This window comes from Sceloporus undulatus, chromosome 9 (assembly GCF_019175285.1).
Source record: "Sceloporus undulatus isolate JIND9_A2432 ecotype Alabama chromosome 9, SceUnd_v1.1, whole genome shotgun sequence".
Classification (NCBI taxonomy): Eukaryota; Metazoa; Chordata; class Lepidosauria; order Squamata; family Phrynosomatidae; genus Sceloporus; species Sceloporus undulatus.
The window spans coordinates 4387022-4414136 of NC_056530.1; the positions used below are offsets into that span (position 1 = coordinate 4387022).

The following is a 27115-nucleotide window of genomic DNA, read 5'->3' on the forward strand; positions in this document are numbered from 1 at the left end:
TTCCTGTGCCTTTTTCGTAGCAACTGTTAGCTATGATGCATATATAGCCTTTGAGTGCTATTCTCCTGGCAGTGTAGCAGAGACAGGGAAGAGTACCCTTTGAAGTCCTGACTGGGTGTATGCAAGATGGGAGTGTCTAATGTCCATGCTCTTCTCTTTCCCAGGACAGAAGAATAAAAATTCCCCGACAGCAGGAAAGAGGCCCGACTTCTTTCATCCCAGCGGAAGAGGTAAGATGTATGGCTTGAAACTTTGCTGACTTCTCTCTCAGACCAGGATGCTTCTCTTCGAAATGGCCAAAACTTGTAGTTCTGGACGTGCAACTGTTTGAGATCTGTGTCATTTGCACTTTGAGGATCCAGTTTAGAGGGAAAGTGTTCTCTCACCAGGGAAGTATGAAATGAGGCTGGGAATGCACCTCCTCACTTCAAGAGCATTCACTTTATTTCTTAGAAAAAGTGCCAAGAGCTTTAGAATTAACTAACAAGTAAGACCTGTAACTAGGGATGCCATAACCCGGCGGCTCCTGTGACAATCACACTTTGGGAGGAACCTGGCCAGCCCCGGCCCAGTTCCCCCTAAATCCTGGGTTTGGGCCCGGCCTCCGGGCCGCCGCTAATGCGGCTGGTGCTGGCCGGCCACCCTCCTCCTCCTCTGCCGTGCCGCCCTCCTCCTCCTCCAATCCTCCTCCTCCTTCTTCTGCGCAGCTGCTGCGCCACCCGCAGCATTTGCCCGGGCCGCAGCTGGCAGCAGCGCCGCTCGCCCCTTTTGTGCACCCGCACGCGGGGGGCTTAAAAAAGAGCCCGCGTCCCCAAAGCTGTCTGGCCAATGGCAGAAGAGTGGGGGCTGGCCTGTTTCCAGCCCCAGTCTGCCATTGGCCAGTGAGCTTTGGAGGAGGAGGAGGACCGAGGAGGATAGGCCTCTGGGCCAGGGGGAGGGAAAAGCGCCATTTCCTGATGCAAAATTCAACCAACAATGAGGAGGAGGAGGAAGAGGAGGAAGAGGAGGAGGAGGAAGTAAGAGGAAGAAGGGGAGGATGAGGAAGAGGAAGTAAGAGGAGGAGGATAAGGAAGAGGAGGAGGAAGTAAGAGGAACAAGGGGAGGAGGAGGAGGAAGAGGGGGGGAAGAGGAGGAGGAGGTGGGTGCCCATTTCCAAAGGTTTATTTCCCTCAAAGTGTCTTTTTTGTGTATTTTTGGTACTTTTAATGCTAACAGGTCTGCCTTGTTTTAAAAATGATAGTGATGATGACGGAATGGAGGGGGGTGGTTTGGCCAGAAAGGGAAGTACATTTCTGCCATCTGTCTAGGAATAATGCCAAAATGTCCTCCATTTTGATCATGCCTAAGAAACATGCATTTATATTAACATTTTTTAAAAAAATCATCAAATGTTTTCATGTGTCCTCCAATCTTAAAAAAAAGTGTCCTACATTTGAAAATGTTGTCCTACATTTGTCCTGGTTTGGAGGTCCTGACTTATGGCAACCCTACCTGTAACAAAATGCTGAGGTGTATGAGGGGTACTCCCCTTCAGGGTTTCTGCCAAAGAGCTGTACCATTCTCTGGGATGCGATAAGCACCAGAGAGCTTGAAGAGGACATACCACCCCCCTCCCATAGTTTTTGTTTTTTTCCTTTTCTAGCTCTCAACATTCTTAGGTTTCTGGACAGGCTAAATCTTTACTGGTGGGACTTCGTAGACTTTGTTTTTGTACTTGTGCAGACATACATATTCCTGAATGTATTCTCTCTTGTTTCTCAGTAGACTTGTTTGGGCTCTGTCTCTGTTGGCACCACTACTTGGGCAGTATAATAATTTTGAAATGAGAATGCTGAAGATACCAAAAGAGTGGAATTTCTTATTGGGAGGGGTGGAAAGTCAGCATTCCTGTGCCTCTCCCTCACTTCTACTTTGTCTTGAGAAGTGGGCACCAGCATGCACATCATGAATACCTAGGCACACAATGGGCAGAGGACAGGGAGACCTCCTGTGGTTCTTTTACTGATGTGGATTAATAAATACAAATTTGGGTAATCTTTTTCTGCGTCTCCCCTACTGTAAATTGGAAGTAAATGCTGTACGAAATGGGGTATTGTAGAAAACTGGGGTAGTAGCTCCACAGCCATCTTGTAATATTGATGGGCTTTGGGCTTAGGGCATGGAAAAGAGATTGAGAGGTAATTTTTTGTGGCATTTTCAGGCTATGAGGCCATGTTCTAGAAGAGTTTATTCCTGACATTTCGCCAGCAGCTGTGATTGGCATCTTCAGATTGTCAGGAATAAACTCTTCTAGAACATGGCCTCATAGCCTGAAAACTCCACAAAAAACTACCTCTCAATCTGTTTTCCATGCCCTAAGCCAAAGTCTGTCAATACTACAAGATTGTTGTGCAGCTATTGCCCCCGTTTTCTACAATACCCCATTTCATACAGCATTTACTTCCAATTTACAGTAGGGGAGATGCAGAAACAGATTACCCAAATTTGTATTTACTATATATACTATATTTTTAAGAACTAAGACAAACCTTTGAAGCTTTGAGTCTGCTGATACTTCCTTCTCTTGAGTGAATGGTTTCATTTTGACTGTATAAGGATCTGCAGCTGAAGACCAAGTTCTCTATGGGCATATAGTAATGATTGACACTTTAAAATGTAAATTTCTCCTGCCAAAATCCTGTGTTTTCCTCATATCTATGAATCTTCAAGAGGTTTTTTTTCTGCTCTTTAAATGCTTCATATATGTGTTTAAAGTACATGCGTCCCACATGCGTTTAAAGTGCTGCTTCTGAGGTGGTTTATAGGACACACACCTACCCCATTTCATGGTTGCAAATTGAATTCCCCTCCTCCAGTCCCGTACTACCACCACCTTGAATAATCTTTTCCTGTTATGTAGTTATTTCCTTGCCTAAAGCAAAGGAGGTGTTATTTGTTCCCTGCTTGCACACCCCCTAACAGTGTTGTAACAGAAGACCACACCTGGTTGGCACTGGAAGAGACTGGAAGGCAATTGAGATGTTAACTCCCCACCCCATTCCTGTTTTGAGAGAGGCAGCCAGTCACTAAATTCTAACTGAAGTTAGAATCATCCAAGCCATTGTATTCCCCATCACCATGTACTGATATGAGAGTTGGACAGTTGTAAGGATATCTGCTCAAATTTTGGGGAATATTAATTCGCTCAACACACCAATATAGGGCTCCTTACAAGTACCCTTTTCGGATCGAATCCCAGCAGTGTTTACGAAGGGACCAGAACTTCCAGGAACTGACACAAAGGCAAAGTCTTTGAATTTTAATCTAGTTTATTGATGCACAGGGGGACACACTCACACACATACATTCACTCATGCAATCACTCAAGGCTAATAGAAGAAAGGGAGGAAAAATGGAAAGAGAACACAAGGCCTTCTAATGGAAATACTTGCCTGCAATGGTTTCCCTCGGAATCAAGGTAGCTGCAGCAACACTATGAAGGGAAATGGGAAAGGGGTGCGTGGAACCACGTCAGGAGGAGCAGACTGACAGAGTGACTGCCTGCCACCAACATGGAACTTCGAACAAAGGAAAAACTGGACTTTAAATAGGTTCCTAGTCACGTAGTCAGCAGAGGCGGTTGTCCTACATTAAAGTAAACCAAATTTACACATCACTTGATCCATAGGCATCCCCAGCCATGGGAAAACTATTGTTGCCGGAATGGCTTGTGTCTGTGAAACATCTCTCAGTCATAAATCTGTCTCCTAGGTGTGAAGGAAATCTTCCTATTTGCAACTCCTAACTGAGGCTGGTGCCTACGTGGTCTCTCCGCTTTCAGGTCATGGCAGCCAAGGGACAGCTCCCATAATGCCTTTCCATTAGGGTCATCAGGAGACATACTTCACCCTATAGATGCAGAACTTGCTTGGAGGCCTCTATGATCAAGTGATGCCAGGGAAAAGGGGCCACCTGATTACCTCCACAGATGCATTTTGGGATAGGGATTTTGGGGGTATTTTTATAAAATTCCAGACTTGATAACACAGTGAAGAAGGCAGACAGGAAGAAAATCAATTTATTTGAGATGTGGTGCTGGAGAAGAGTGCTGAGGAGGCCATGGATGGCCAAGAAGATAAACAAATGGGTTCTAGAACAGATCAAGCCAGAACTCTCCCTGGAAGCCAAGATGATCAAACTGGGGTTGTCATACTTTGCCCGCATCATAAGAAGTCATGACTCACTAGAAAAGACAACACTGCTAGGGAAGGTGGAAGGCAGTAGAAAGAGGGGTAGAGCACAGGCTGGATGTTTAGATTCATTCAGGGAAGTTATGGGTTTGAATCTGCAAGACCTGAACAAAGCAGGGGAGATGTCTTGCAGATGTCTCATCCATGGGGTCGCCATGAGTTAGAGACAACTCCAGCATTAACAACAACAACAACAGCCACCCACTTCTATAGTTGGACATCTCTTGGAGGGGTGTGGAGGGAGGGATTTGCTTGCTTCTTCTAGCCAAATAGTCCTTGTTGCTTCCTCATTTTTTTTCTTGTTTGCTTGGGTGATGGGAGGTGACACATGTTGTTGCATTGCCCTGTGGTGTCATCATCTCCTTATTTATCAAGCACCCTCCTGGTATGCACAAACAACCTATCTCAGGAAGTCAGCCTCAGCTACCTCTCCAGGCGTTTCATCCACCCATTGGGTTTGTGTTGACTGCCTTCCAAGTTCCTTGGCAGGGTGGCCAATCAGACTGCAGGAGCAGCTCCTCCACCATTGCTGCTTGCATTCTGGCTTGTTCTCCTAGGCTGGCAGGTAGTGGCCTCCTTCCCTTTTTTGCATGCCTTCCCCCCTCGCTCTTACTGGCCCATCCTCCTTTTCAGAATGGCCTCTGTGCTGAGCCACTTGCATTCAAGGGGTTGCGACAGCCCAAGCCTTGGCTGTTCCTGGACAGTTCAGTGATGTTGGCTGCATGGACAGTTTCTACTTCCAAAGATGTCACAGGGGAGTATTTGACTCCAAGAGCAGAGAACTGTGTTTTTAAAATTCCACTGATGAGTTGGGGAGGAAAGGGCAGGGAGGTGTGTGTTGGGTTGGCCTTGTATGAATATGGACTGATAAACTGAACAAACAGCCAGATCACATCAGACAGCTGAGCACTTTTGTTGCTTTGAAAGATCTCTACCATCTTTTATTTTTTATAACGTTAATGGTTGCACAAATGTCCTCCAGTAGAAAGAGGATAGGCAGAAAGTAATTCTTGGTCTGCTGGTAGATTTGGTTGAATTGCAGTGATTCAAAAGGATATCTGACACACCAGTTTCTTAAGAATAGCAGGTACAGGAACTACATCCATGAAATGCTTGGGGTAACCAGGAGGGTAGTGTTGTATGTGGCAGGAATGCAAGCTGTGTCCAGTTTTTAATACTCGCTGCTCACTCTTTTAAGTCAAATTTTTAAAATTTTAACCATGTTTTTTGTGCACTTGGTTCTTCTTGGTGGATCTTAAGGTTCACGTTTTTTTAAAAAAATTCCAAAACCACACACAAAGTAAATCCTGCAAATCGAAGTCTCCCTTTCCTCACAAGGTGGAAGTACAGTTTTGGGATCTCCTCTTCAATTATTGCTGTTGACTAAAGACTCTGGAAATTTGCAGTGTTTGGCTGAAAAGTCTTCTATTCCACCTCCACAGGTCATCGAATTATTATTTTCAAGATTCCTTCACAAAAAGCCTTTGTAATTGAAATACATTTATAGCAGGTTCACCTGTAAACAGGCACCTGTATAGGTTTCAGTTTTATTAATTGGTTTAAAACACTTTATACCATTAGGATTGCAAGAGCTTTCTGAAGACCAGCCTTCTCACAACTAGGCACATCTCAGATATGGTAATCATGCTGATTGGGGATAATGGGACAACATCTTTCTTTAACAAATACATCAGGATTACTGAAGAGATTACATGTCCCCCATCTGCATTTTAGACCAAAAGGGAGGAAATACAAATAATGAATCACATGTTCCTCTGAGGTCGTTCAGCAAGCAAATCTTTCTCTCTGTGTCCCATTTTCTCAGCCCACAACCTCATTTTTACTGATAGGATTGATTCTGCAAAATGTATGTGGAGTGTTTTGACTGTTCAAGAAGTACTATATTCACACAAGGTTATTCCTTCTCACGACACCTTTTGTCTTATTGTAGATCCTACAAGAAGGAGCTGAAAGTGCCCAACGGCACCTCTTCATCAAGGCCTTTGTTTCAACAGGCAGGGTGGATAACATTACCATGGTGATGGGGCTGCATCCTGAGTACCTGACAAGCTTTTGGAAGACACAGTATCTCCTGCTGCGGATGGATGGGCCCCTGCCATATCACAAGCGCCATTACATCGCGATCATGGTGAGTGGGCAGGGAGAAAGGAGAGATAACCTGGCAGTTGAAGAATATGAAGAATCCTTATTTTGCTTAAATATGTATGTATAAATCATGCAGAGCTCCATATGTTGTTAGGCAGCAATTCCCAGCAACCCCTAGGCAGCAGAGCAAAATACTGGGAGTTGTAGCAGATGAGGAATGCAGAGAGTTGCTGTCCAACATCATGTGGAAAACCGCACACTTACAATCCTTGGTTTAAACAATAAAATGGATATTAGATTCCTCTCCTTTCAGGTCATGGTGTTGTGCCAGTATGACTTTATCTTTTACTCAAATTGCAGGATTTATGGTGTAGCGACTATTTCACATCACCCCTCTTTGTGATAACATGAAATGCAAAGGCTGTTTGTGGTTTCATCCTATATCAAAACCTGTTTGTTTCATCCTCTCTCGTTTTCCCACCTGCTTAGCTAGATATGGGGTCTTTGGTCAGGTGTATGCATTGTGTTCCCTTCCCCTTAGAATCTTGTCTTGAGTCCCAGTCCTGGGAAAATAGTGAGATACAAATAAATGTCTGCTTCACAGTCTGAATGCAGAGGAGAAGGAGCCAGGTGAACTGATGAGCAGAAGCCACTGGATGTTTACAGAATCATTAGAGACCATCTATATAGTCGTCCAGCTGTTGTTGGAGTTTCAGCTCCCAGCATTCCTCCCCTTTGGCTGTGTTCACTAGAGCTGCGAGGAGTTGTAATTCAGCAACATATGCCGGCCTGAGGACTTTTTGCTCTCTGCCTATAAATGGTAGGTGAGCTTCACACTGTATGGAGACAGTTTGCAGAAGTGTTGTTTGTACTTTCAACACATAGAATCAGCATTTATTGTTTTCTGTCGTTTGCCTGTTCCCAGCAAACCCAGCATTGAGGTAAATTTTCAGTCTGCAGTCTCATCCTCCCTTAAATACTACATGCAGGCTGCATAATTTTAAGATGAGGTCTTTCTTCCTACTACTCTCCTTTGTCCCTTACCTGCTTTTTGTAACATCTTTGCTTGACAAAGGGACTGAGTGGTCTTGAAAGCCTGTGCAATCTATGTGGGGGTTTGTTTTGGTTGGCACAAAATTATTGTTACAATACACAACTTGGAATTTGTTTTACAGCCAACATGGCTGCCCTGGCATTTGGTGTCCTAGATATCTTCCATTTTCAGAAATTAAGTCCTCTCTAACACTGCTCAAACAGAAAGAGGGAAAGTTGTCACACTGTCTGGGCCCTGTCAAACTGCCACATTCGTTTTGTACGAGGATCTCAAGCAGACTGTGTTCATGGGTTTTCTCACTGTCCCTTTCCTTTTCTGTGCTTTCAGGCTGCTGCTAGACATCAATGTTCTTATTTGGTTGGCTTCCACATGGGGGAATTCCTACAGATGGGTGGGGATTCAGAGTGGCTTCGTGGCTTACAATATGCCCCACAGAAACTGAGGAATCTGAATGAAATCAACAAGATTCTGGCCCATCGGCCTTGGCTGGTTACCAAGGAACACATTGAGGTGAGAACAAGGATCAGCCCAAAGGGGATTGCATCTGTGCAGCCTGAAACTGCTGATATTCACACTTCTGTTCTGCAGTTTTAGAAAAACAACTGAATAGTCTGAGAGAATGCCCATGTTTATACATCGTCTCAAATACTTGAGAGCAGCCTTCCCTGACCTAGCACCCTCTGAATATTTTGTTCAGTTTCCAGCACTGCTGAGCCCTGGGAGTTATATATCCTGGCAAGGGCTGCTAGAGGTCAGGTGCATGCATTGTGTTAAGGATGATCATCTGAAGACCACAAGTTAGGGAAGGATGAATACCACAAGAAATTGCTATGTATACCACCATAAATACCATAAGAATTGACTAATTGTCCATCTGACTTGTGGTAGTTGGTCTCCAGAATACACTGGGCTATCCCATCACCTGCTACCTGATATTTTTATGTTACCTTCACTGTTGATTCTGCCATAAAGCTGAACAAAGTGGTTGCTCAGGTTGCACATACTCGAGGGCAGCAACAAAGTATTGGAGGGGAAAGAGTTGGGTACCAGACAGTCCAGTGTTGAGAAAGATTCCACAGCCAATCTAGTCAGCTATTCTTCATCAAATGGGAGGTGTCTTGTTCTTTGTTTCAGGCAGAAAACATCTTGGGCTACCTTTGGTTATCATGTTTAGGCTATGCCTGATCTCTATTAGTGCCATCCATTTCCTGCTTGGAGATGGGCAGCTTTCTTCGATACATATCACTAAGAAAGAAACTCTTTGGGGTTTTTCTTCACAGGCACTCCTGAAAACTGGAGAGAACAGTTGGTCATTGGCAGAACTCATCCAAGCTCTGGTGCTCCTCACACATTACCACTCGTTGGCCTCCTTCGTATTTGGCTGCGGCATCAATCTGGAGACTGACCAGGAAGGAGCCCACGTCTTTCAGCCACCTTCTCCCCACAGCTGTGACAGCAGTCCATCCTCAGATGAGGGGATGAACACTTCAAGTGTAAGCTGAAGAATTGAAAAGAGGCCTTTATATTTATTTTTTGTTATGAATGCATTTCTAGTTTTTTAAACCAGAGACTGGAAAAATTACATTTTGGGGCTATAACTCCTAGCACACCACACTTAGCATAGTCATTTGCCACAGTTGGTGCAGGGGTCAGGGAGTTGTAACTGGAAAAAAATAGCATTTTTAAGCTTTGCTTAGAGTGCAGGAAAAACTAAAAGGAGGCATTTGGGGATAGGACACCGAAGACGCACAACTCGCTGTACGTGAAAACATCCCTGCTTTAAATTTTCCTGAAGAAGGCCTGGTTGTTTCTGGAACACCCTGGATTGCAATAAACATCCTGGATTGCTATGAAATATTGGCGCCCATTAATTTGAAGGAGGGAAGGGGAACATTTGGCTCTCCAGACATTTTGGCCTACAACTCCCATCTACCCTTCCCAGTAGTAGCTGTAAGACAGAACATTTGAAAAGGGCTCTTCCCCAGGTGTAGGAATTATGGAGTTCTTTGCAAACTGTAAATGAATAATTTTGCAGGGTTTGTTTACCTTGGTTTACTTTGCAGAGGAAAATACTTTCTAATTTAGCTTTAAAAAAATTCTGTTGGGCAGGATGGCCACCCATTGTCTTTGAGATACATTTGGCCTACAGGTCACAGTAATCTTAGCCAGATAGCCTATTATGAGAGATTATGGGAGATACAGTTCAGAAACCTCTAGTGGTTACAATTGCGCAACCATTATATTGAAGTTTCCAAATACTGGTGGGGGGGAAGGCAACAGAAGAATGTGTCTTTGTGCTGATCCCTATATCTGCTGGCAGGATCAATGCAGTTCTGACCCACAAAGCATGGCTGTAGAGTAATAGTGCCTGCTTAGTTATTGCCCCTCAGCAGGCAAAACTGTAGATCAGGACTAGGGATGCTAAATTCCATTTAAGTTTTTGGTGGGCAATGCCAAAGGCGACAAAATAGATTTCAAAATACTAGTATATCTATGTTAAAGTGCCAGTAATTAATGATGAGAAAATCATTTTAACCTTTTAGAATGGGGGAGGGGAGACATACAAATGTTGGAAGACCACCAATCTAGTGCTATGGAGAAGAGTGCATGGTCACCATGGAAATCTCAAGGTCCAGAATTGTATCCCAGGAGGGCTGGATTTGGTCCTAGAGTATTAGTTTCCCCACTACTGTTCCAAGACTTAATGCATGTGTGGAACAGGAATACAAAAGCTCCAAATATGCCTTGGGTTGAAGAGTGTGTGAAACTGCATTGTGCATCTGTCTTCTGCCATCTTTTCTGACCCTGACCTTTTTTGCTTCCCAGTTTTCCCAGGGCACAGACGCTATAGAGGAAGTAGAAGTCCTGATGGAAAGAATGAAGTTTTTGCAGGAATGCCAGCTGGAAGAAGAAGAAGTTACCCCAGAGGAAATGGAAACATGCTTTGAGATGGAAAAGAGAGAGAGCCTACTTGTTACGCCCTCTGGTAGGATAAGAGAATGAGTAACTGGTTGGGATTTAGGGCAGGGGAGGTAGAGGGTTTAGGACTCAGTTAGGCTTGGGAAGGACAGAAAAAAATAGAGAATCATGCTGCTATCAACTGAGCTGGATGATGTAGAGGGATTTCCCAGCCAGCCTCACTGTATAGCACAGTCTGTTCCAACCTGGTGCGTTGGACTATAGTTCTCATAATCCAAGAACTGGCCAGTCCTACATTTCTAAAGTGCCCCAGCTTGGGGAAGGCTGATCTAGCAGCCGGTGTTTAATCAGGTATGGGTATGGTTGCATTATGAAAATATGTTCAGTGGGTTTTCCATAGGCTGGAGTTTTGTTTTTATATTCTCCAGTTTTAAGAAAAGTACTTCATGGGGAAGAACTGTGGAGGTGATGAGGGGGAAGTGTGGTTCTCACTGACAACATGAACTCATTAAAAGTGTCTCTTTTTCCAGGAGATACTGTTGAACACTCCCTGCCTCCCAACGTCTTGTGCTTTGTGGAGGATCCTGAGTTTGGATACAAAGATTTTACTAGAAGAGGAGAACATACACCTCCAACGTTCCGAGCTCAGGTATCTCATCTGTGTGAATTCAAGATCTGTATTTTGTGTGCATGTCCATAATCTCCCAATACCCCCTCCCAGTTCTCTCAAACACAGCATCAATGAGAACAGGGTGGGGAAAGTGCAAACCACAGGGTGCATGCAGCCTCAAAAGCCTATTTTTGTGGCCAGTTGAGAACCAGTTAATGTCACTTCCAGTGCACCACCAACATACTGGTGCAGCCTGCAGGAGTGTTGCAGGGAGAAAAACAGGCCCTCATGCAATTAATTCCCCATTGCTGCACTACACAGTTTGCTTACATTGCATATTTGTTTGCTTTGCAAACCTTTCAGCTTTGTGCCCACCTTTTAATCTGAATTTGAAAGGCAAGATGGCAGTCACCAGTTGTTTTTTTTAATAAGATGTGATGTGACATCAGGACTTTGCATTCAAATTTTGGTTTAACTATGGATGGCCAATTGTGCAACAGGCACTTTACCAAGCTTGGAGTGACATGCGAAATGCAATATAGTAATCCTTATCTCTGTCAAGTATAACCTGCAGGAGTGTAATACTTCTCTGTGCAAGTCATAGCACATTGCAAGAACCACCACCACCACTACATGTGGGTTACTAGAGGATGTGTAGTAATACAGTAATGTGTTTAAAAGCATGACTAGATAGATAAGTGGAGATGTATCCTTCAACCCAAGTGGACAGCTTACATAATCAGTTGGTCAGAAGTGGAAAACATGTGGTCTTCCAGGTTTTTCTTGATTGTATCTCCCATCCTCCTTCACCATTGACTCTGCTGGCCAGGGCCCCAGCAATATCTAGAGGACCACGTGTTCCCAACCCTGTGATCAGTTGTGTAGCACAGAGATACCAGAGAGATTTTTCCCCCCCATACAGGACTACACCTGGGAAGATCATGGTTATTCACTCATCAACCGCCTTTATCCTGATGTGGGTCAGTTGCTTGATGAGAAATTCCAAGTGGTCTACAACTTAACGTATAACACCATCGCTATGCACAGTGGGGTGGACACATCCATGCTCAGGAGGGCTATCTGGAATTATGTTCACTGCGTCTTTGGTATTCGGTACGTAATTTGTCCACCTGTTTAGTCTATGTTGCCTTACCAAAGCAAATTTCAGAGCAGATTTCATCTTTTGTTGCTTCTTGACATCACTTTTGCTAGTTGTGGTCTCTCTCAAGTTTTTGGTCCATACTCTTAAATCTCAAATTTCCAGACTGCTTGCTATGTCTGGTTTATTCCAACACTGATTCTTGTTCAGTTGTACCTTTTGGCTTGAATTATCTTTTTTATATTTTATCTTTTAGTTCCTAGACCTTTACTTAACTAGATAATAAATTGTTACAAATTAAAATATTGTACCAGTTTACATGTAATGTCAGACCATGTTTGCCTCATAATGGGCCCCAGTTGTCCCTCTGTTTCCATACCAATTAGTTTCTTTCTTAGTTCTGAAGAAATGGGTTCACTATGGTTTGTGGTCGCATATGAACTGGCAAACAGCAGCAAACTATAGTTTGCAGCAAACTGTGATAACTGAGTGAGCAACAAATAAATGCAAGAAGTAGTATGATCCCAGAGCTCAGTGACATGATGCCAACTGGGATTTCGTATTATGTATGAAGCAGGTTATGGAAAACTATTGTCCAGTTGCTCGGCTTTATGCAGAATATCTGTTTATGTGGGTTTTGCAAGCTGTGTTTGGATGAATCACTCTGCCACATGGATGGCCTTGCATCAGTCTTGCTAGACTGTTGTGAGTAAGGGACTGAGTCATCCAGGTAGGATGTTAGGCACACTCAAACAATGTGGGAGGGCTTGTTCTGTCAGTGCCTCTGTTGAGTCTGCCATGTGAATAATAGACTTAAAGTAAGAGGAATGTCTCTTGTGGGTTTAATGGAATTAAAGAAACCTTATCTACTTGGACAGAGCAGAGGCAACACATGTACTTTGCAAGCCCAATGCCTTGAGTTCAACCTGTGGCCTTTCCAATCTGAAAGCCATGAGGTATTGTGCCCACAAAAGCTCCCAAGATTTTAGAGGAGGAGAAGTAGGAAGCTGTGGGCTCCCCAAAAGTTTTTAAATCTCAGTTCCTCCCACAGGTTATCATTGTTGGCCATTCTGGGTAATATACAGCGCGCCTGTGTCATATGCGGGCGTGCCTTACGCGGCTTGAGCATACGAGCTCAATCCACGGGGTGGAAGGGGCGGTGCGTCCCATTCAATTGAATGGGTACGCGCGCCCGTTGCGCCCCGCGCGCCGCCGCACCACCGTGCATGAGCCCCATTGTTTACAATGGGGCTTGAGCATAGGCGGAATTTGCCTTACGCGGAGGGATCCAGAACGGATCCCCGCATAAGGCGAGGGCCCACTGTATATGGAAGTTGTGCAATCAGATACCATTGTGGCTCTCCTGAGCTAGCAACTTCAGATCTTTTGGGCTGACATCCCCAGGCAACATGGCCAGTGACCATAAATGACAGCAGTTGCATTCAAAAGGACCTGGAGGGACCTAGGTTAGAGAAGGCTAGCCTGCTGTGTTATATGTACCAATGACCTGACCTCGCATAAAGCAACCACATAATGTTCCTATCTGCACTCCTTTCCAGATACGATGACTATGATTACAGGGAGGTGAACCAGCTTCTGGAGCGTAGCTTGAAAGTCTATATCAAAACTGTTGCTTGCTATCCAGAGAAGACTACCAAGAGGATGTACACTCACTTCTGGCGTCACTTCAAGCATTCTGAGAAGGTGATAAAGCACATACATGTCTCTACAGGAATAGCTATTTTTTTCATGTTTCTTCAGGAATCTTAAAAGCTAGTTTGTGCTTAAGACATTGCAAAGTAAGGACAAAACCTTTGACCCCTCTGATGGCTGAGAAATAGGAGCTGGCCCAGAGTCACCTAGTGAATTCCATGGCAAAGGGAGTGGACTCCTGTTGGCTCGAAACCATACTAATTTGCCTCTTGCACTAATTCTTAGTGGGTTATGGAAAACTTGTCCAGATTTCTATATAATTCTGTTTTTGGAAGGGTAAAGACAGAAATCAGCTAGTGCTAGACTCTGAGCAAAAGTTCCACTGCTGGGTGTGTGTGTATAAGTATGCATGTGTTGTGTGCCTTCAAGTCATTTCTGAATTGACCCTAAGGTGAATGTATCATGGAGTTTTCCTGGCAATAATTGTTCAAAGGAAGTTTTTCATTGCCTTACCCTGAGGCTGAGAGCATGTGATTTGCCCAGGGTCACCCAATGGGTTTCAGGGCCAAACTGGGAATCAAAACCTGGTCTTCAGAGTTGTAGTCCAACGCTCAAACCACTTTGCCATACTGGCTCTGGGGGGGGGGGGGGAGATGCTGTTTAAATTTCACACCACTCCAGAAAATACCGTAACAGGGGCATGACAGGAAATTAATATAGCATCACATGGCACTTTGAGCTGATTGGCGTACCAGTCACTAGACAGAGAATCAAAGAAGGGGAAGTTGAATGGGTATCTATTAGGGTCCTGTTGTGAGCTCCTTCCATCCTTTTCCCATTCTTTTATTCACTCTCTATGCTTTCTTTCCATTTTAACCAATCCCTTCTTATCTTTCAGGTGCACATCAATCTGCTCCTGCTGGAGGCTCGCATGCAAGCTGCCCTGCTCTATGCACTACGTGCCATCACCCGCTACATGACCTGACTGGATGGTGCTCCCCTTTATCCTTTCTGGGGAGACTAGCCTGATGCACAGGAGATCTTTCTCTCAAAAGACTTCTTTCTGGAATGCTGAATGGGGGTGGGAATACTTTTTGTTGCCTCATCCTTGCCTGTGGCTTTTTGGAGAGTCATGTTATGTGTTTTGAAGGGGAGTTGATCACCTCCTGCCAAGAGGAAGATTGTTGTGGGTCAGTTGTGAGGAAAGGGATACCAAACTGTTTAGCCACATGTGTTGAATGCTGATTTTGCCCAAGACTAGCCTCTTCCACTGAGACTCTGGAGTTATTGGGTGCTTGCTCTTTGGTTGTTTAGGTTCTGCAACCAGTAAGCAAATGGTTTCAAGGACTTAATCTGGTAACTTGAAGACTTCCGAAGAACTGGTGTACCTTTGTTGGCCTGGCGTATGCCCAAGCATATAGCCTCAGAGTCATTTCGCTATGGCCAATGAATGTTGATTAGTGCAATGAATGTTGGATCTCATGGTTGTGTCCTTTCTGACAAAAGGTGCTGCTCAGCCAGCTGAAACAAAGACAGTCAACCAAAGGGATCTCTCTGCTGTGACACGACACTGTTGTATTTTCTTTTGCCTTTTTTTTTTTCCTTTGGGGTTCCTACTGACTGTGGGGCTCTGAATGTATGACTCTGAATGTTCAAGCAGATTCTTCATGTCTCTGTTCTTAGAAAGCTACTGTCTAAAGACTTGAGAAGCTAATTAGGTGGGTTTATATGAATCTATATGGGGAGCTTCTGTGAATCTAAACTAAGCTGTATGCTACTATAGTTGGCAATCACACTACATTGTTCATTTCTTAGTTTCAAACCTCACTTGAAAATTGCACTCCAACTTACCTTATTTCACAGGAAGACAGGCACATCTCTTAACCACTGAGGGGAAAAAATACTGAGCCAAGAAAAGAGTGGGGTTAGGGAACATACAGCCAGCGTGTTGTGGACTGCAACTTCCAGCTGCCTTAGCCCCCACAGTTAAGTGTGAAGGATCATTGGAGTTGTGGTCTGGCCACGTCTGTAGGGCAATACACTCCTCACTGGTAGAATAGAGGACTGTATGAAAAGATTTTCCTGACATGATGGTGATGGTGATTTTACTATAGGAAATCTACCAGTTTCTGACCTAAAGCGTGAAGTACACAGGTATCTGATTTTTATCCAAAATGGAAGTGTGTCCCATTTGTAAAAACACAGACAGGGAAGGGGGTGTTAAACTATCCCTCCTATTCATTTTGGGAAAATGTGCCAAGCCCCAGTAACCACATAGACCCTTGAAGTAAAGTGAGTTTCTTCATGTTGAAAGAAATGGGTGCGATCCCAGTATTATTCTGTCTTGGTGGGGTTATGTGTGCATGGGCAATGTTCCTGTATGTCCACAGCTTTATCGGCCATAATTGGTTTCACTTGGGAGTTCTGGTATCTAGATAAGAAGAGAGTAGATTACTAAACTGTGAAGAAAACTTAAGAGGTGGTTTCTAAAACCTATCCAGATACTTTTGTTCCTCTTGATGAAAAAACTGTGTCCATCATTTCAAAATGTTACCTTCCTAAGGTGGCAGTGGGGGCATTCTGTTGTTCTCCAGGTGGTGATAGACTTCAACATGGCATCGTCCCTGACCATTGCCTAGTTATCTGGGGTTGATTCGAATAAGAGTGTTACAACATCTGGAGAGAAACATACTGCCCAGCCCTGCCCCAAGGTAAGGTACATCAGTGATAGATTGTGTTAATTGCTCCTTTCATGTCCAGAAATCTCACATTTTTTACCCCTTGGATTGTTCATGTGTGACAGTTAATCCTAAATTCTTGGAGTATGTCTGTATTTTTTTTGTTTTGTGCCCTCTGTTTGTCTTGGCTCCCCTTTTTCAAGAGTGTCTTAAGAACAGAAATCTCATTCTTACAGTTCTAGAGAAAAACAAGCAAGCTGTCCTTCTCCCCTCCCTTTGTGAAGCAACCAACTCAGATTACAAGGGCTAAATTTAACCATTGCAGGCATAAACAGATGTTTGTTGAGGTTGAACTCTGTGTGTGTGTGTGTGTGTGTGTGTGTGTGTGTGTGTGTGTGTTACTGACTGAAAGCTAGCACTGTCCCCTTTGGCCTTTCCTTCGTATGGGGTCTGGTCAGGTCAGAGATGGTTAGAGATGGCTTCGTATGGGATCTGATCAGGTTAGAGATGGTTTGAATACCTCTCAAACTGGCCGTGGTACCACACTGTAACAGTGCTCCGGAAGTTCTCTTTGACAGCACCTCAGGTCAGTTGTACCCACAGAAGCTAAAGCAGTGTTTTGCAGGCCTTGTAAACCAGAGAAACAGTGCTTAGAACCATAACGCTGGAAGGCGCTACAGACGTCCAACCCCAAGCTATACAAAAATATACTGTACAACTAAAACACTCCTAAAAGATGGCCATCCAACCTCCATTTAAAAATCTTCAAGGAAGGAGAGTCCATCACCTTTCTCTTGGGATTCATTAACTGGTTGTCATTTCAGGCTTTCATCAACTAGTCTGTACCAAATGGCAGAAGAAAGGTAGTGTAATAAAATAATAAATAAATAAATTTATTATTTTTATACCGCCCTTCCATAGATCAGGGCGGTTCACAGCAAATATCAATAAAACAATTAAGAATACATAAAAACATCCCTCTCTCACTGACCCCTCCCCCCTGGTAAAAAGCCACCACAGCGGCAAGACAGTCCTCCGCAGTTCTGGGGAGCTTCTTCCCAGGTGACATGGGGGGGGGGGCAGCAGCAGAAGTAGTCCTCCACCAGCTCTCAGGCAGTCCCCAATGTTGCTGGGTCTGCCTGATGGCTCCCTCTGAGGCCGAGATGAAGTGTAGAACTTTGGTTTCAGTTGCAGGAATCCCAGCTGGGTATAGAGCTTTTAATTATTTTCATGTTTGTTTGGATTTTTATTTCCTTGGAAACTAAGACCCCTGCAATTTACTTCACTCTGTAATTGTCTTGAGAAACTACAAAGGAAGTTTCTTTTTGTCTCTCTAAAATTTCTTACTTGCCACAGACACATGCATAAAACACAGACACACACGGTGGAATTTATGTTTGCTTTCTTGGGTTACCCTGCTTAAAGACAAACACATGAGGCCTGTAAAGTTAATTTCTGTACTCATTCTGTAACACTGCTTACCTTCTCTGCAGATTCCAAGCTTTAGAAAAGTTACCTTTGGCACTACGAGTCACAGAATCTGCAGCATGCATGGATTTTTTGAAACTGTTTGTCGAAAAGGTAACTCTTCAAAGCTCTGCTGTTTTGCACATGCAGATAGCAAACGTACTGCGCAGTTCAAAAGCTAGCTTGTCTCATTAGACTGAGCTGAGCTGGCCTCAACTCTTTCTGCAAGCTGTTTTAAAAAATATCCTTTCTTTCCTCCCCAGTTTGGCTTTGCAAGCTGAAATATACTGTCCTCGTTAAATAATGCAGGAGCGTAACCAAATGACATGTTTATCACATGTCCATTTCTAAATAGTCTTTTTTTTTCTGTGATACTTTGCTCACATTTTTGTTCTGACCTTCAAATGGCCTGGCATAGTATAAATGCTATGTGGCAGACAGTGAATGGTGGATGGGCATGGAGAATAGATGTCTATAGCATTAACCTGGTTATGCCATTACATTTGACACTGTTCCAGTCTTGGTGAAATGACCCTTCTGAGATCTCTGCCATCAGTAGCCTTTCTTTTCCACAACCTGTTCCCCTCTTCTCCCCAGTGTCAAATGATAAACCAGGCAACCCCTGCAAGCCTGACTGTAGTCTCCATAGCTCCATATACATTACCATATGTGTTTGTTTTTTTTAAAAACTGTATATTTACTCTTGATTGTACCAATGTTATGACTTTTCTATACCAGTTCCTGTTTGGTTGTTTTTTTGTTTTTTTAAATAAAGTTGCCTTTTTGTTTTCATTCGGGGCTGTGTCAGCTTAAAAAGAAGAAAAAAAGAAGGGGAGCCTGAGAGTTCTACCAGAGGGAACAGTCGCTGCTAAGCCTCGGAGAAGGCGTGTGGTCGTAGTGGGGGACTCCTTGCTGAGGGGTACAGAAGCAGTGATTTGTAGTGATTTGTAGGCCTGACAAGATGTCTCTAGAGGTGTCTCAACAAGATGCCCTCTCCCCGGGGCAAGAGGCTGACAAGACTGGTCATACCCCTTCCTTTTGGTCCATGTGGGAACCAATGATACTGCAAGACACAGCCTTCAGAACATCAGAAGGGATTTTACAAGGCTCTTGGTAGGAAGCTGAAAGAAATGGATACCCAAGTTGTTATCTCGTCTTCTGCCAGTCGAAGGGCATGGTCCAGGAAGGGAGAGGAAAACAGTGGATGTGAACAACTGGCTCCACAGATGGTGCCACCGAGAACAATTTGAATTCTTCTATCATGGGCTGTGGTTCCATGAGGAGGGACTTCTTGCAACGGATGGGTTGTATCTCACACCAGTTGGAAGAAATGTTTTTGCCAACAGTCTAAAGAATTTGATCAGGAGGGCTTTAAACTGAGTTTCATGGGGGAGGGAGGCAAAAGGGCTGGAGAAAATAGTCAAACTGACACAGAGGAAACAAGACAAAAAGCGCTAGGACCCAACAGTGGGAGGCAAAAAAAACTTGCACAGGCAGCAAGTAAAAAGGACCCATGGTCTGCGATGTCTCTACACTAATGCACAGAGCATGGAAAACAAGCAAGACGAACTCGGACTCCTAGTACAACAAAGCAAATATGATATAATAGGCATCACTGAAACCTGGTGAGATGAGTCTCATAAGTGGAATGTAGAAATAGAGGGGTATAACCTTTTTAAGAGAAACAGGCTAAACAGGAAAGGAGGAGGAATAGCACTATATGTCAGGGACATTTACACCAGTGAAGAGATCCAGGACATCAATACTGGAAGCCAGGTGCAGAGCATCTGGATAAAATTTAAAGGGGAGGGAAACAACAGGGATGTTATTGTGGTAGTCTACTACAGACCCCCCAGTCAGATGGAGGAGCTGGATGATGCCTTTCTAGAACAGATGACTACACACTCAGAAAGGAGAGATGTAGTAGTGATGGGTGACTTCAAATATCCTGATATTTGCTGGAAGTCAAACTCAGCCAAACCCTCAAGGTCTAGCAAATTCCTCACTTGCCTCGAAGACAGTTTCATTGTCCAAATGTGGAAGAGGCAACAAGGGCGTCAGCTATTTTAGATCTGATCCTAACCAACAAGGATGACTTGGGGGTCGTTTCCACTTACCTATAAAGCGGGTCATGATCCGAATTTAGGGTGCATCGTTCCCACAGAAGCCCGAATTAAATCTCCCTTACCCCTCATTCGTTTCCACCGCGTTTCGAATCAGAATCGAATTAAAATGTTTAAACCGGATTATCAGGCTATAATTAGGTTTAAAATAATAGCAGTTTATAATGCGGGTTATTTTTGAAAGCGGGGTACAATTCGCTGTATCCGAATGGGAACGACAAGGGTGTCTGATTCGGGAACCTGGAGTTTGGAGGAGCAGCGCTCAAGGGGCTGGCCTGGGGGTGTCACCCTCTTTGTTCTCTTTCTGCATCGCCGGCGCCATTTTCTTCCATTCGCATAGCCTTTACCCCAGTGGATTGCAACCTCCCCTCTGCTCCTCATTCATAGACCGATGTGTGAGGAGAGACATTGAACACCATTTTAAACTATTTTTTTTCTTTTTTCACCTCTGCCTGAGCAGCAGATGGGCTTTGCAGTACATGCCTGATTGATCGCCCCACAGACAGCCCAGGGAGCAATGGGGGAGGCAAAGCGATTTTGGGGAATGGAGAGCCTGGATGCCCAGGGATCTGAGGGGGGGATCGAGCCTTATCTTCTCTCTTCCCCAAAGATTCTCTCCTCAGTAATGAAGCCCGCTGCCTTCTCCTCCTTGATCCGATTTACCAAGCCTCCTCCTAGTCTGGGGAGACACAACAGAAGAGCCTTGGATGCAGCCGATTTTCATTGGCTGCCCCCCCCCAAAAAACGAAGACTTGTGACGTCTGAAGCCTAGGCACTTGATTGACAGCTTGTGGACACAAATGGGAACGGGGAGCAAGTTAATCCGCTTTAAAATAAAGCGATTTAAAATAAATGGGAACGAAAACAGGGTCTAAATGAATCGAGGTAATTTGCCCCTTTTGGTTCCACACGGCCACTGCCATTACGACGTCACGACCGCGCCACCTCCAAACGAGGCAGCGCGGATGTGATATCTTTGCGCCATGCAAGGGCGCCTAGAGCGCCCTTTCCGCGGCGTAAGAAGGAGCTCCGAAACGGAGCTCCTTCTGGGGTTTGCGTCACTGGGTGCAGCCAGCGACGCAGAGGAGAAAGGGGCCAAGCGGCCCCTTTCTCCTCCTCCCTGCCATCACCGGGTGTCTTTGGGGCTTGAAGCCCCAAGGACACCCCTTTCCAGGCCGCGGGGAAGTGGCCTTTTGCCGCTTCCCTGTGGCCTGCAAAGCGGTGGATCGGGGCCTCGGAGGCTGCCAGTCTGGCAGCTGAGGCCCCAATACATTGGGGAAAGGGGCAGGTGCAGGCCGCCCCAAACGGGCAATCTGTAACCCACCTTAGAGAAGTATTGAGGGTGATCCCGTGGTCAGAAATACTAAAAGAGAAGGGAGTTTAGGGTGGATGGGAGTTTCTCAAAAGGGAGATACTGAAGGCATAATTTCAAACAGTTCCAGTGAGAAGGAAAAATGGGAGGTGTCTCAAGAAACCAGGATGGATGACTAAAGAACTTTCAACTGAGCTGAGTTTGAAACGGAACATGTATAAGAAATGGAAAAAGGGGGAAATAACAAAAAAGTAATTCAGACAAATAGCAAGGGTAAAGACAGAAAAGCTAAAGTGCAGAATGAACTCAGGCTTGCTAGAGAGGTTAAGAACAATAAAAAGGGCTTTTTTGGATATGTCCGCAGCAAAAGGAAAAAGAAGGAAACAGTAGGGCCACTGCGTGGAGAAGATGGCAAAATGCAAACAGAAGACAGAGAAAAGGTGAATCACTCAACACCTTCTTTACCTCAGTCTTCTCAGAAAAGGCAAAGGGTGCTCAACCTGAGGATAATGGAGCAGAGGACAGAATAGGGGAATTTCAGCACAGAATAAGTAAAGAAATAGTACAGAAATATCTTGTTAATCTGTTAAATACTGTGTCCAGTTCTGGGCACCACAATTCAAAAAGGACATTGAGAAACTGGAGCGTTTTCAAAGGAGGACGACCAAAATTGTGAAGGGTCTGGAAACCATGTCCTGTGAGGAATGACTTAGGGATCTGGGGATGTTTAGCCTGGAGAAGAGAAGGTTAAGAGGTCATATGATAGCCCGGTTTAAATGTTTGAAGGGGTGTCATATTGAGGAGGGAGCAAGCTTGATTTTTGCTGCTCCAGAAAACAGGACACAGAACAATGGATGCAAACTGCAGGAAAAAGACTCCACCTCAACATTAGGAGGAACTTCCTGACAGTGGAACAAACTCCCTCGGAGTGTAGTGGAGTCTCCTTCTTTGGAGGTCTTTAAGCAGAGGCTGGATGGCCATCTGTCAGGTATGCTTTGATTGGGATTTCCTGCATGGCAGAATGGGGTTGGACTGGATGGCCCTTGTGGTCTCTTCCAACTCTACGATTCTATGATTCTATGAAAGCTAGATTTTGAGTATTTCTCAAAAGGAGGAGATTGGAGTTCATTGAGTTTGCCATTCTGGTTTGGAATAATAGACGTTTCTTTCTCACTTCTGTCCAGGAGTTTGTGGAAGCCTGCAACAGAACCTTGTCTTATGTGACGCTGTCAGTTTCTTGGTAATAACTACAACAGCCTGTAAAGTGTGAGACTTGGGATTACTCTAACAAAAAATCCACAACAAACTTCAGGTAGATCAGAAAGTTTATTGTAAGGACTAACTAAGTGGAAGTATTCCTGGCCACATCTTTGTTGAATCTGAAGAACTCCAAATAGAGACAGAACCTTAGAATTCCCTATACCCCTCCCTTTGAGTTGGGTCCCTTCGGTTTAGCCTTTGGTGTAGAATTTCTCCCTTTGTTCTGAAGGGGAGAAAGAAGGGGTTTTTTGGACCATTTGGTTCCTAGTTCCTCTACCAAGTAGAGATCTAAGACTATATGCACCTTTGGTATCAGGTTACCAACAACCCCTCATAAAACTGCCTAACTGCCATGCAATACGTGACCATCCGGCCCATTCCTCATGGTGGCAGCCCCCCTATTCTCAAAGTGACTGTCTATCTATATCTCTACCTCTCTCTATGGGCCCATACAGACAGGCCAAAATAAAGCTGCTTCAGGTCACTTTGGAGGTACTGTATGCTGTTTAAATGACACAAGCATCTTAAGAGGCCAGAAGCTGCTCCAGAGCTGCACTTCAGTCCTTAGGACTGGAACGTGGCTTTGGCATGGCTTCTGGCCTCTTCGGACACGTGCATCATTTAAACAGCATGCCTCCAAAGTGATCTGAAGCAGCTTTATTTTGTTCTGTCTGTATGGGCTTAATATGTGTATCTATATCTTCCCTATTTATGGGTGAGAACCTATTCCCTGACCCCCACTCTGCAGTATATCTATCTATCTCCCTATCTATCTATCTATCTATCTCCCTATCTATCTATCTATCTATCTATCTATCTATCTATCTATCTAATCATCTATCTCTACAAACCTCATGGCAGAATACACCCTGAATGACTGACCAAAGGTGGATTCTGACATAAAGCAGGTCTTTATTATTTACTACAGTATTTAGTATGGATTTAGTATGGATTCGCAGTGGAAATGCCTGAGAACACAGCTGCATAGCTATGTTCCTTAGTTACCACTGAGCTTTTTTCTTGACCAAATTTACACATTGTGCCACCTCTGCCAATACAGATCCCTACTTTGTACTGTGAAAATTGAAAGTAGGGCAAGAAACTGTATAGCAGTGGTCCCCAAACTGCCCTTTAAGAGATTTTGGACTTCAGCTGTAGCGTATTCATCTTTATTGTAACTACTGGATGGGTTGGGATGGGATGAGATGTGCATTATAGGTATACTATATATGTAGCTCAATGTAACAAACAGATAAGAACTTCCAGCTGTGTTAACTTGTTTCAGAAAATCCAAGGTATGGACCACTGTGGTTTTCAGATGTTGACTGCATGACTCCCATACTTGGTTGTGGCGGATATGACTTGGGAATTACAGTCTGGATGACCACAGCATCTGGAAGGCCTCAACTGCTCAGCTCTTAAATGTTACATGAAAGTTCATGTGCTATAGCTGGCTGCATGCAACAAAAAGTTTCAGAAGAAACGTTTTCAGGACAAAAAAGGGCATTTTTGTCTTGCCTTTTCTACCAAACCCAAGGTGCCTAGCAGTAGTAAAATTGAAGCAAAAAGAAATACTGTTCAAACATAAGAACAGGTTACAAATACCTATAAAAGGAAATAACATCACTCAACCAGATTTTTTAAAAAGTAAATTTAAGGTTTAAATTTAAAATATTGCCTATTGGTGGAAGGATAACAAAGAAAGTGTTAGCCTGGGTCCTTCACAGGGAGTTTGAGAAAATAGCTTGGCAGATTTTAAACCTGGATAGGCAAGTATGGACCCAAAAAGGACCAAGGATCCTGCTACCAGAGAGTAAAATGCTTGTAAACTGCTGGTCAGCAGTTTGGCTATAGCATCCGGTGCTAACGTTTTCAAAGTACTGTACATTACAGGAGTCATAATAGGATGCAACTGCAACCCTGGATCTTCTAACTGAGTTGCAACTTTTAACTCCCTATAGCAAACAGAATCTTTGATCCAAAATCTGCCTTTCAGTTGACCAGGAATATCTTGTACTTCATCAAGATTAAGGTTTATTTTGTTCTTCACCATCCAGTTCAATTACCAATGTGAAGGATTGGACTGGCTGGAATCTTGAGAGTCACCATAGACCATTATTGAATAGGAGGCCAATTACTATGTTTTCTTCATGTCTGACAGTTGTTGCTTTACAAAGACAAGACTCTGAAGCCATTTACTGCCTAATTTATGGCACGTTTGTTGGGAAATATGGATGGAGGTTTGGGGAGAGAAAATAACTTTGGAAGCTGCCCCAAGTTCCATTGTGAAAACTAAATTTGGATATTGCATGTTAAGTCATCTGTTGCTTTCATATACCATATAATGCCATTGTGGATATTAGTTCAAACATGACAAAATTGGGATTTGTGCTGCTCTCAAGATGTTGGGACTGTAGTCCTAACTGTCATAGGCCATAGTTAGGAATGCTAGGAATTTCCAGTTCAACAACTTCTGGAGGGCTATGATTCCCACTATCAGTTTATTATGTGCTTTAGGTTACCATCTCATTTAACTGATATGTTTATCCTGCAATGCAAGGAATATGCTAGTGACTCCCAATACAATTGTCTGACATTACAGCTCAATCCATACCAGCTTACAAACCATAGTTTGCAATGAGCTGCCAAACCAAGGATGTAACTCTTTAGTTTAAAACTGATTTTCAAACTGCCATCTTAACTAATGTTGGTTTTCTGTTTGACATCTAAAGTCACAAAGTAGTAGTCATCATTTGGACCCCTTCTTTGATTCAAGAAGTGGCTGCAACATAGAGATGGGAGTAAGTGCTGAGTAAATGGAAAAACTAAAGCATCTCTCAACCATAGTGTGCCTATGGTAGGGATGGGAAACTCACTGCCCTCCAGAAGTTGTACTCCAATTCCTATTAGCCCCTACTGTGTTGACCAATGACCAGGATGAGGAGTGTTGTAGTTCCCCCGTTTCTAATTTGTAATATGTCTGGAAGCTCAAACTATGGTGAAGGTTACAAACTATGGCTAGCGATATCACAATGGGTATGCCTGATTCTCACTGTACTTACACCTTTTGGTCACGTATCGTAACTGAGGGCTAATCCTAAATTCTCAAATATTTATTGTGCAACTGAGTAATGACCATCTCTTATGAAAAAAAAAAATCTTCATACATTGATGGTGGCAGTAGTACTACAAAACTAGCTGAGATTTCTCCAAATGCCACACAAAAGATGACCTTTAAAATGTACAGTTTCTTTTGGCTTTCCTTTCTATTGAGCAGGATAGACCAGTGGTTCTCAAACATCTTAAGCTTTACATCTACATGCGGATGACCTCCCCCCCCCCCCCACATAGTATAAAAATAATGTGAAATGTGTTTGTTTAGTGTGCATATTTTCATTCTCACAATTCAATAGTCCAAGTAGACCATAAGTTGAACATGAGTCAACAGTGTGATGCGGCAGCTAACAAGGCCACTGCAATTTTAGGATGCATCAATAGAAGTATTTATTTATTTATTTATTTAGGCATTTATATCCCACCCTTCAGCCCTAATGGCTCTCAGGACGGCTTACAATTATTGTTTTTAATCAGACAGTTCCCTGCCCTCAGGCTTACAATCTAAAAGACACAACATAAAAGGAGAAGGGAATGGTGAGGGGGGGGAGGGGATGAGGTCCAGTAGTTCTTCTCTCCCTCTGAGGCCTGGACCAAGGAAGATGGATTAAAGGGAGGGCTCTTCCTTCTTCCAGGCTAGTCCTGATGGAGCTGGACCTGCCTGGTGAATGCCCTCTCAGGCCGGCAATGGCAGTTATGGAGGGCGGAGTCTCCTTCCTCTCAGGCCGGCAGATGTATAGTGTCTAGATCAAGGGAAGTAATAGTGCCACTGTATTCTGCTTTGGTCAGGCCCCACCTGGAATATTGTGTCCAGTTCTGGGCACAACAATTCAAAAAGAACATTGAGAAACTGGAGAGTGTTCAAAGGAGGGCGACCAAAATGGTGAAGGGTCTGGAAACCATGTACTATGAGGAACGACTTAGGGAGCTGGGGGTGTTTAGCCTGGAGAAGAGAAGGTTAAGAGGTGATAAGATAGCCCTATTTAAATATTTGAAGGGATGTCATATTAAGGAGGGAATAAGCTTGTTTTCTGCTGCTCCACAGAACAGGACCCGGAACAATGGATGCAAGCTCCAGGGAAAGAGATTCCACCTCAACATTAGGAGGAACTTCCTAACAGTAAGGGCTGTTCGACAGTGGAACAAACTCCCTCGGAGTGTAGTGGAGTCTCCTTCCTTAGAGGTCTTTAACAGAGGCTGGATGGCCATCTGTCGGGTATGCTTTGATCTGGATTTCCTGCATGGCAGGGGGTTGGACTGGATGACCCTTGCTGTCTCTTCCAACTCTATGATTCTATGAACCCAGGTCTCCCAAATCTAGTCCACAATACCTTACTGGCTCTCAGGTTCATCTGATGTTATAAGCAAGAAGGTTAATAGAAGATTGGATGATAAAAGTACATGAGCTAAAAGAGATGGATAGACTCACAAAAATATTAAATAACAAATCTGAAATGGACTTAAATGAAGAATGGCTCCCGGTAACTCAAT

General features: G+C 43.9%; 2 protein-coding genes across 8 annotated transcripts in view; one reads left to right on the forward strand and one right to left on the reverse strand.

The window, feature by feature from the left end:
* The window catches only part of SESN2 (sestrin 2), a 47316-nt gene extending 31990 nt beyond the window's left edge, over positions 1-15326 (forward strand). For 3 of the 5 annotated variants that reach the window (XM_042440828.1, XM_042440831.1, XM_042440832.1), the window contains exons 2-10: positions 165-230; positions 6181-6378; positions 7717-7899; positions 8670-8882; positions 10216-10375; positions 10839-10957; positions 11841-12031; positions 13577-13721; positions 14569-15326. In XM_042440828.1, the coding sequence (XP_042296762.1) occupies positions 165-230; positions 6181-6378; positions 7717-7899; positions 8670-8882; positions 10216-10375; positions 10839-10957; positions 11841-12031; positions 13577-13721; positions 14569-14655 (1362 nt within the window). In that variant the 3' untranslated portion in view covers positions 14656-15326. Of the gene's footprint in view, positions 1-164; positions 231-4872; positions 4984-6180; positions 6379-6939; positions 7156-7716; positions 7900-8669; positions 8883-10215; positions 10376-10838; positions 10958-11840; positions 12032-13576; positions 13722-14568 lie in introns of those variants that run through there. The other 2 variants (XM_042440830.1, XM_042440833.1) reach the window with 2 other exon arrangements.
* FGR (FGR proto-oncogene, Src family tyrosine kinase) overlaps positions 1-27115 on the reverse strand; it is a 665433-nt gene that overhangs the window by 311213 nt on the left and 327105 nt on the right. The window lies entirely within an intron of this gene.